At 36.2% G+C, this 10,955-nt stretch overlaps 1 protein-coding gene across 1 annotated transcript; it reads left to right on the top strand.

Annotated features, from left to right (window-relative positions):
- The first annotated feature begins 1,167 nt into the window (after nt 1-1,167).
- On the top strand, nt 1,168-6,498 carry LOC107795867 (pectin acetylesterase 12). Its single transcript, XM_016618574.2, has 12 exons — nt 1,168-1,782; nt 2,502-2,584; nt 3,245-3,374; nt 3,464-3,537; nt 4,497-4,583; nt 4,659-4,783; nt 4,892-4,952; nt 5,304-5,357; nt 5,455-5,532; nt 5,658-5,763; nt 5,853-5,998; nt 6,105-6,498. Exons 1-12 carry the CDS (start codon nt 1,569-1,571, stop codon nt 6,210-6,212), a joined length of 1,266 nt encoding a protein of 421 aa, XP_016474060.1. The 5' UTR covers nt 1,168-1,568; the 3' UTR covers nt 6,213-6,498.
- Nucleotides 6,499-10,955: the final 4,457 nt, after the last annotated feature.

Here is a 10,955-nt window from a genome sequence, read left to right as displayed (position 1 = left end):
TTTATTTTAATTGATTTCTTGCTGCAATCGTAATTGAGAAATTTTTGATTTATTTTATTCAAAACCACTTTTTTTTTTTCTGGTTAGAAAAGATTAATTCATTACTAACATAAACATTACAAGGAGCTTAGATGTAAAAACCACTTCTCATTATTCCACATAGTCAGTTTGTAGTAAGTAAAATAATGGAAATTTTTATTTCTTTTTTCACCATAAAATTTATTAATTAATCAAAGAGAATTTTTCTACGAAAACTAAATCAACAATTAATCATTTTTTTTGTTTTCTCGACCGATTAATCAAATCTCATACTAGTACAAATTTTCAAAAGCAAAAGAGGTTGGTAAATTAGCCCCCCCCCCCCCCCACCCCACCCCCACCCCCCAAATTTCCCGTCGATAATGATACCCAGTGGAGCCACGTATAACTAAGAGAATTCAGTTCATCCGAAATCTACAAATTGTTTTGTGTGTGTATACGTGGATGTCCTTGAAATTATAAGAAAGCTACCAGTATAGTGTCGAAGGTGATTCAAAAATATTAAATGTGATATTTTTACATTGTTTAATCCCTTGTTAGAAATTTTTGTTCTACAACTGCTTAATATGATTTTGTTGGAGAAGTATTTACACTCACACTAATTAAACATGAAATTGGGATAATTTTTTACCCCACGGTTTTCCGCATCTCAATATGCAAAGCGTCATATACTACTCTTTTCACCATCAAATTGCTGTCACTCTAGTATTTGATATACTTCTGTTAAGATTCTATGCGTGCGCGTCTTTGGTACTTTTGGTATCAAAATTAACCTTTGCATATTTATAAAATTAATTACCACTTTAATATCATTATTTAATGCATGCAATTATTACAAAATTTGAATATACTTCGTCCGCTCACTTTTACTTGGCACGTTTTGACTTTTCACGCCCCTTAAAAAATAATAAATAAAGTGCATAATTTATCATGATACCCATATTAATTAATACATATTTTATTGAATTTGAGAAAATGATTTGAAATGAGTAATAAAAACTGTGGGTATAACAAGAAAAAAAATTATCTTCTCTTGACATACGTAAAGTAAAGTAACAAATAAAAATAAAAATCTATTAGTAATATACATGCCAAATAAAAGTGAACGGAGCGAGCAGTACAATCTCTGTATATAAAAAAAAGAAAATTCTTTAAATTGGGGGCAAGAACACACTTGATGTTCCAATTCTTCCCTCATTCCCCATTACATTTACATAGATCTTTAATTTTTGAAAGTTCGCCTCATATTCTCCAACACAACCTCCCCCCCCCCCCAAAACCCCTCCACATTGTTTTTAAACCAAGATTCAGAAAATCTCTGTCTGAGAGACAAATTTGTTACATTTGTTGCCTGTTTTCCGCGTTAAATCACATAAAGCTAAACGATTAGCACCAATTATAAAAACAAAACCTTTACATTTACAATACTCCATCAATAGAAGCAAGTTCCATTCTTTAGTCTTTCTTGCTCTCTCTCTCGTCCCCAAGATTTGTGTGGTGACAGCAGAGAGAGCTTGAAAGTGAGAGCCATGGCGAAGCTTTTCATGTGGTTATGGAGTTTGGTTTTTGTTGGATTTTTTGTGGTTAGCAAATTAGTAGATTCTTATGAATTTGAAGAATTCTTTTTCAATAAAACCGAAGGGGTATTCTTGGAGTCTGTATATGGAGCTTCAGCAGCTGGTGGTCCAACTCCTCTTATGGTTGGTCTTACACTCATTCATGGTGCTGGCGCCCGAGGAGCTGGTTAGCTCACTTATATCACATTATATGAATTTTCTAATGCCAGTTCAATAGTTTTTCTTTGATTTGGATATGTTTTACTAGTAATTCGTTTTCTATTTCAGTTTCTTGCCTTTGGACTATAGGATTGCGTCTTAGTTCCCATTTGATTAGAGTATTTTGCAACAACCCAGTAGAGATCTTGCCTTAGATTTTCTTTCAGTGATTCTTCATATTCTAATTTATCTTTTACTATCACAACTTCTGCAATTTTCTATAAGGGGCGATTTGACATCTCCGCCAGCTGTTCTTTGTTTTTTGTTTTTGTTTTGTTACTGGTGGTTCCATTTTTCTAATCCCTGTATCACCTAAGGTCTTACGCTTTTTGCTTCCTTATGATTGATATTAGTTGAACAGGTCAGCATCCTAACAATTATTATTGTGTAAATTTTGAATATGTGAATAAAATAAAATATTAATCTATTCTGATTTAACTTACAAAATTAGTAAAATTGACTCTTGTCAACAACTTGTAACAAATTTAGTCTTCTATCATCTGTGTGAATATAAAAAGGCCAAGTGGTTGATTAAGAGATTTGCTGAACTTTCTCCCTGTGGCTAATTAGCTTAGCTCAGCTTTAATTATTAGTGGGCCTTAATAAGTTCTTGCCATAGTACTAAGATTTTTCTGGAAAAGTGATTGTGCTGTTTTTTTACTTTCATCTTTTTTACCTTTTCTACAGTGTGTTTGGATGGAACACTGCCAGGTTACCACATCCATCGAGGTTATGGTCCTGGGGCAAACAGTTGGCTCGTTCAATTGGAGGTGTGCTAATAACTGCTTCATTGATTGAATTACACAGTTTCAGCACTCATCTTTTAATGCTATTTTAATTTAATTGTCTCGGTAGTCAACTTTTTGAATTGCATGTCTATGTTGTCTTTTGTGGTGTCTTTATTAATTAACCAGTTTTACTGGTATTGAGTTTCAGTTTCTTCTGATGTTTGTTACAATTTTTTCCCCAATTTTGTTTATGTTCATTTGTGCTTATCAGTAGCTTAGTGCTTCTGTTGTTTAAATAGATGTTGGAGACAAGTTGTATTTGATGTTGATGTTAGGTACTTATTGCCAGCCTTTTAACATAATTATGGAATTTGACTTCTTTCCTCTCTGGTATGCTTTTCTAATGTGTGGGGAATGGAATTGTAGGCGTGACGCTTTTGAAAAAAAATAATATTCCAGCTTTGCTATTGCTATTATTGCTTCAGCTTCTAAAGCTCACCAACCAAGAGGTTGTGAGTTCGAGTCACCCCAAGAGCAAGGTGGGGATTTCTTGGAGTGAGGGAGCCGAGGGTCTATCGGAAACAGCCTCTCTACCCCAGGGTAGGGAAGGTCTGCGTACATACTATCCTCCCCAGACCTCACTAGTGGGATGTGTTGTTGTTGTTGTTGCTGCTTCTAAAGCTCAGTGACTTCTTGTGGCAGGGTGGAGGATGGTGTAACACTATTAGAAGTTGTGTTTATCGCAAAAAGACAAGGCGGGGATCATCTAATTACATGGAAAAACAGATCCCGTTTACTGGGATTTTGAGTAACAAGGCCGAAGAAAATCCAGGTCCGTTTAGTTATTGATATGCGACTGTTTCTTCAATGAGATTGAACATATTGTGGAGATTTCCTCACTGATGTGCTTTTTGTGAGCAGATTTTTATAACTGGAATAGAGTAAAAGTTCGCTACTGTGATGGCGCCTCCTTTACAGGAGATAGCGAAAATAAGGTTTGTAAGATCATACCCCCATTCACTAATCATGCAAGTGTGCTGTTTGTCTGAAAAAGTAATTGAATGGAAAAGAAAATTAAAGCTGGAATATGTTACTTTTTCAATTTGCAACCACCATGATGGCTCCACACTGTTGTGCACTTTTGGACATTGCCTTTACTTTTATCTTTTTGCTTCTTCACATTCTTCATATTCTGGTATTCTTATTCCTTTTCCTTTTGATTTAGAGTGGCAGTGCAGGACAAAGGCACTTATAAAAGTAATACTCTTCTTTTTGGAGAAAAGAAGATAGTGGTCTTTTGGCTCCTTTTTTTTTTTTTTCCTTCTTTTTCTTTTATCTCAATGTTAGTATGATTAAAACAGAGATGAGTGTCCTTGAACTTTTTGGCATTTCTAGGTTGCTTTTCCCATACATGTTTCTGCTGAGATAGTTAAAGAGTAGAAGCCTTTTGTCAAGACCTGTGTATGTACACGCTTCTTCAGTTCAACTTGTAGATAGGCATTACATGATAACAGTGTAAAGTCCTGCTTGAAGGATGAAAATAAGCTTAAGCTAGGTTTCCTGTTCAAATTTGATTACAGCTGCTTTGTAGCTCCTGCTGTCATCTGACTAGTGCAATGCTTAGAAGAATTTGAATAGAGGCTAAAGAAATAAACATCTGCTAGATCCTGGTCCTCTGCAGCGAGGTGTCTCCTTTGCTGGAATCTCACATTTAATATATGCTTGTTTTAACAAAATAACATGATTTCAATACAAATGACTTCAGTAGGTTAACATTAACACTATTGCCTCCATATATTACAAATTTAAAACTGAGAAAGAATGAGAAGCATTTTCTTGTGAAGTTATTAGGAGATATGACTGTCTGTAGTTTATTATAGAGTTTCGAGGAAGAGATTGTTGGTTATTTGGTCGTCTGCAATAGTCGTGTTTAATTTTTTGACATTTTCCCCAGGCTGCACAATTGCAATTTAGAGGCAAGCGCATATATGAGGCTGCAATGAACGAGTTAATGTCGAAAGGGATGCGATATGCCAAGCAGGTACAATCACAATGTTCACCTCTCATCTCATTTGCTTTAGTTGTTCATATTGTAATATCAGAATTTGTTTTTTAGGCTCTTCTCTCTGGATGTTCTGCTGGTGGTCTAGCTTCAATCATGCATTGTGATGACTTCCGCAATTTGCTCCCATATAGTACTAAAGTGAAGTGCCTGAGTGATGCTGGATTATTTATGGACGCGTAATTTCCTATTCTTTGTACCCTTCAAATACTTATTGAACTAAAATTTTTCTGCGCTTCGACTCTTTTTGTTAATTTAGTGAAATGATATAATGGTCATTTTTACAGAGTTGATGTATCTGGAGGGCGCTCCCTGAGAAATTTCTTTGGAGGTGTGGTTCAGCTACAGGTAATGAGCAAACTCATATTCTATATTGGTCAATTTCTTCAAGTTAACTTTTAGCAGGCTTTGTTGAATGGTGTTAAAGTCCGAAGCATTTGTTTTCCCAGTAGATAAATTGTTATCAATTTTCTATGAAATTAATGGAGATGCTTTATCGCTAATCCTGTCCATGCAACCTTGGAGAAATTGGGGAAAAGAATCAGACTCAACAAGTAATTTCAGCAAGATAGCTTGTCATTGTCCCGTGCTAAAAATGTTCATCAAATAACAAAAATCTGTTAAAGAAAGTCTCTTCTGAATTGCTGTATACCTTTGCTTCAAGCCTTGCTTAGCTGAAATGTTCCTGCTTTGTAACAGGGTCTTCATAAGACGCTACCAAGAACGTGCACCAACCACCTTGATGCAACCTCAGTAAGTCCCTTTCAATTAATTTTTCTTTCCAGCATCTGGAGAGCTTCTTGTTTTCATAATAAAAGTTGTGTATTTCCCTAAACCCTTTCATTTGCAGTGCTTCTTTCCTGAGAATTTAATCAACAACATCAAGACCCCTCTTTTCCTGCTGAATGCTGCCTATGATTCCTGGCAGGTAAATTCTTAACTCCATTGCTCTTCTTTTATTTGGAGATAATTTTAAGGTTAATTTCGATACACTACAGTTGTTGTCCATTCCCTTTAAAATGATGGAAATCCTCTCTATTGCACGTATTACAGCTTCAGGAAAGTTTGGCTCCTCGTGGAGCTGATCCTCATGGCGTATGGCACGATTGTACACTCAATAATGAAAGATGTTCTCCTTCTCAGATTCAATTTCTGCAAGGTATGACCTGCTCAAACTGTCAAGTAGTTAACCGTTTTTCAATAGTTCGAGATCATAAACTCACATGTTGCTAAATACATATTGAACAGGTTTTAGGATTCATATGCTTAATACAATTAAAAGATTTGCCGCTTCAAGACAAAATGGTTTGTTTATAAACTCATGCTTCGCCCACTGCCAATCGGAGAGGCAAGATACATGGTTTTCCGATAATTCTCCCATGATTAATAACAAGGTACGGCTAAGAGCTTCGTTTATCCCTCTTTCTTTTTTGTTTTTTCTGTTATGCTATAGATTTTGTATAAACATTGGTACTAACATGAAAATTGGAACAATTGCAGCCGATTGCACTTGCAGTTGGAGATTGGTACTTTGATCGATCAGGTATGAAGGCAATAGACTGTGCATATCCATGCGACAGAACATGTCACAACCTGGTCTTTAGATGAGCCTTACAATCAAATTCTTTTTCTGCCAACAGCAGGAATATGTTATCATCTTGATAGTGAAATACCCCTTCCAATTAACTTAAGATTTACACAAGTGTAACAAAGTTGATTGTAGAAATAAAGTCAAGCATTTATTCTCGAATGCATTTAGTTTAGTAATGCTCCACTTATGTCCTTCTTGGGCCAGTTAGAGCAGGAGTTTTTATTTATCATTTTATGTATCCACCCAAAATTTATTGAATTGTAAAACAAATCAATCCAATGAAGAGCTAGTTTTATATCTTCATTTACTTGGGCCAACAATGTGGTCGATTCATATCTCACTAGAAGCACGAATTTTCTATTTCTGTGGTTATTCGTTTTTTGGTAGTTATTAGTTCTTCATACCGTGTAATGTGCCCTTGTTTTCTGAGTCCCTAGGATTTAGTTGTGTTGCGAAAGATCGTGGGTTAACTAGCACATAATCATACAAAGCAAATAGAGAAGAAAAATTAACACAAGAATTTAACGAGATTCGGCTAAGCCTAATCCTCGGGGCAGAAGCAGAGACAGTTTTCCACTATGAATGAGAAGAAAAACACAATATAATCTATAGAATCCCCAACTATAACCCCTATATATATCCCAAATAATCTCAAACCTATAAGAGAAAGGTTTCCCAATTTAACAAGGATTATAGGTTTTCCTTTCCCAAATCTATTACGACAATGGGTTTTCTTAAACCTATAGGGATTATGAGTTTCCTAAAAATACAAGGAAATAATTTAAGCCACAAAATAACAAATCTTTCCCTTGGCTTGAATTCTCTTCATCAACAGGAACAACGTCTCTCTACCTTGCCCTCAGCCCTCGCGAGGGCTCTACCCATTGTCGCACACATCAACCAAGTCTAGGCAACGCCTAAACTTGTTAAGAGACTCAATCTCTTTAGCCATAGCACTAATCCGTCGATTTGGTTCTGTACTCGGAATAGCTTCTGGATAGTTATAACACTTAAACGCATCAACTTTCTCTGCAACTGCCAAAGCAAATCCCAAAGGATTCGTATATCCAAGAAGATTCCCATCAACTACGTTTGCAAACCTTTGCGGTCGATTGATCACTCTCTTCTCTTGGCCTGTTGCAATACTATATGGTTGCTATTGCGCAGGTGCTCAACATTATCATCTTGATCAATATTTTGCACCTCCTCCACTTCCTATACTTTAAAACTACTGGGCTGAGCTAGTGGAGATTCAATTTCTAGCTCTATGCGGTCACTCAAACCATGATCTGCTTTCGCTATTGCCTTCTCCCTCTGACTGTCCAGCGAGACAGACTCATTAAATGTCACATCCCTACTGATAATTAGCCCTGGAGTCTTTTGATCTGTACACCACAACCTATAACCTTTCACTCTAGTTGTATACCCTATAAATATGTATTTCTTTGCCCTCGGCTCAAGTTTTTCATCCCTCACATGAGCATAAGCAGGACAACCAAATATCCTTAAATTTGAATAATTAGCAGGCGAACCAGACCATACCTCAAAAGGAGTTTTGAACTCAATAGTTGTGGATGGAGATCTGTTGACCAAATAACAAGTTGTATTGATTGTTTCAGCCCAAAAATCCTTCCTAACACATGAGTGTGAAAGCATGCTTCGTGCCTTATCACAAAGCATTCTATTCATACGTTCTGCAATACCATTTTGTCGTGGTGTTCCGACACAAGTGCGGTTTCTCACTATGCCCTCTCTGCTGCAGAAATTATCGAACTCAAAATTGTAAAATTCCAACCTATTGTCAGTTCGAAGACGCTTAACTTTTCTTTTCGTCTGCCTCTCAACCATCGTCTTCCATTTAACAAATGTCAGAAATACCTCATCTTTTGTTTTCAGACTATACACCCACACCATCCTTGAGTAATCATCAATCAAAGTCATAAAATACCTGGTACCACTATTGGAGGGAACTCTGTTTGGACACCACAAGTCTGAATGTATATAATCTAACTTGTCTTTGATCTTGTGCTCGGCCTTCTTGCTGAACTTTACTCTTGTCTGTTTACCAAACACACAATGCTTACAAAAATTCAAAACTTGATTTTTGTATCCATTCAGCAAATTCTGCTTACTCAACAAAGACAATCCCTCACTCATATGACCAAGTCGCAAGTGTCATAATTGAGACTAATTCAGATCATTTTTTCGAGAAGCTACTGGAGCTTCCCCTTAAACTACACTGGCCTGAAGATGATACAATTTAGAATGTAGTTTACCCTTCATAAGTATCATGGAGCCTTTACACACTTTAAGTATTCCATTCTCGGAGTGAAATTTATATCCTTGATCATCCAAAGTCAAAACAGAAATTAAATTTCTCTTTATCCGAGGAATATGCCAACACTCAATATTTCTGATACTTCCATCGAATATTCTCAATTTGATATTACAAATCCCCTCTACTAGTAATAAATTATCATCTCCCATGTAGACAGTCCCACTAATTTACTTGTAAGTTGCAAACCAATTCTTGTGTGGACACATATGAAAAATAGCACCAGAATCTAGAACCCAAGAATTCTGCCCATGACTAGAACTCACAGCACAGACTTTCCCTACATAGTCACTATCATCAGAATTATTGCCAGAGTCAACAATATTTGCCGAATTTTCTATTTTCTGCTTCCCTCTTTTCTCCTTCAGCTTAGGACAATCTTTCTTGTTGTGACATTGCTCCCTGCACTTGTAACATTTTTTCTTCCTTATTGTAGACTTTGATCTGGCGGTTGACTTTTTCCTGTTAAAGTCCTTTTGTTGTGTTCTTCCTCTAATCACAAAAATCTCGCCCTCAATTCTACTGTATGGAAAGCTCTTTTTCAACTCTTTAGATTTTAGTGCATTAGTAACATCTTCTAGTGAAATGATGTCTTTCCCATATAGCAGCGTATCGGCAAAAGTATTATAAGATGGTGGTAAAAAATACAACACAATCAAGGCATGATCCTCACTCTCGATTTTGATATCCACGTTCTTCAGGTCCATTATAATAGAATTAAACTCATCAAGGTGAGTTTTAACAGTACCTTCGTTCATACGGAGATTGTATAACCTCTTTTTCAAGAAGAGGCAATTTGTTAGTGATTTCTTAGAATACAGATCTTCCAGCTTCTTCCATGTTGTTACTGCAGAAGTTTCTTAAGCAATTTCCCGAAGAACACTATTTGTGACGCTCATGAAAATCGCACTCAAAGCCCTCTCCTTCAGGTCTGCCTTCTCTGTCTCTGTCATCTCTTCAAGAAAATCCTCATCAATTGCCTTCCATAACCCTTGTAACACGAGGGACGATTTCATCCTTATCTTCCATAGACTGAAACTAGAACCCCCATCAAATTTCTCTACTTCGTACTTTGTTGAAGATGATGAAGACATCTTAACCGTAGATTATATGTAGAAACCCGAACCTTGCTCTAATACCAATTGTTGCGGAAGATCGTGAGTTAACTAACACACAATCACACACAAAGTAAATAGAGAAGAAAAATCAACACAAGAATTTAAGGAGGTTCGGCTAAGCCTAATCCTCGGGGCAGAAGCAGAGAGAGTTTTCCACTATGAATGAGAAGAAAAATACAATACAATCTATAGAATCCCCAACTATAACCCCTATATATAGATCCCAAGTAGTCTCAAACCTATAAGAGAAAGGTTTCCCAATTTGACAAGGACTATAGTTTTTCCTTTCCCAAATCTACTAGGGCAATGAGTTTTCCTAAACCTATAAATAATTCAAGCCACAAAGTAACAAGTTGGTTATTCCAAATAAATATACAATTAAATAAGAAAAAAATTGAACAGACTAATGTGAAAGAAGATCCTCAGAGTTTATTGCATAATGAAAATTTTCCAGATGAAAATCTCAAGTAAAATTTAAAAATTTGTCAATTGAACTCTAGTCATTTTTGTGTATTTGCAACTTAGTTAGGGACATACATTATACTACAAGAGAAATACAGAAAGAAGCCATACAAATGTAGCTTTCGACTTCTTTACCATTTCTTCAATTTAACATGTTGCAGCCATGATGTGTATTGTGGGCTCGATAGCTAGAGACGTCAGATGCGTGAGAAAGAAACTTAAGATCGAGAAGACACTTTTCTCTAATTTCATTCTTTTAAATGCAATTATATGTATGCAACACATGAAACTAATTCAGCAGTAGAAGCTGAAACAGTAAGTACATCAAAGGTCATGCTATAAACAAGATTGTTGTGACATCTAATTTCACCCGGTGGTCAGTTTTGACTTTTGACCATGTTATTTAAGCTATATTCATTTTTTCCAAAATATTTAATATGTAGCAAGGCCGCAGGGACGGATCTAGTACACTACATATATGGGCCACTCCTAATGCAAACTTTAGACTGGCCCTGGCAACCAAATTTCAGAAGCCTATTTTTGCAACATCGATCGTGTATGCCTAAAGTTGGTTTCAAAGTGGCTAAACTAGCAGATTTGTATACACTGCGCTTATGGCTTAAATAGTGGTCTCAAAATCGGCTATTTGTGCACTTGCCCCAGTTGTGACTATACCTTATTCCAAATTTTAATACCAAGAAAACATTTAGGAAAAGAATTGTTGAAGGCGTAGAAGGCATCGGTAGTTTATATTGGCAATTCAGCGTACGTCAATATTCAGACAGTCAGAGACTGGCTAAAACTCGTTGGGCGATAATTCCTTATTCCCTTTAATTTGACCTTAT

This window comes from Nicotiana tabacum, chromosome 19 (assembly GCF_000715075.1).
Source record: "Nicotiana tabacum cultivar K326 chromosome 19, ASM71507v2, whole genome shotgun sequence".
Classification (NCBI taxonomy): Eukaryota; Viridiplantae; Streptophyta; class Magnoliopsida; order Solanales; family Solanaceae; genus Nicotiana; species Nicotiana tabacum.
The sequence above is the reverse complement of the archived record's forward strand: the minus strand, read 5'-3'. Positions and strand labels throughout refer to the sequence as shown.

Bases quoted from the DNA above. Each gene is read 5' to 3' on its own strand.
- LOC107795867 (XM_016618574.2), top strand. From the start codon at position 1,569: ATGGCGAAGCTTTTCATGTGGTTATGGAGTTTGGTTTTTGTTGGATTT. The intron at 1,783-2,501 runs GTTAGCTCACTT...CCTTTTCTACAG, and splicing joins TGCTGGCGCCCGAGGAGCTG to TGTGTTTGGATGGAACACTG. The intron at 3,538-4,496 runs GTTTGTAAGATC...CATTTTCCCCAG, and splicing joins CAGGAGATAGCGAAAATAAG to GCTGCACAATTGCAATTTAG.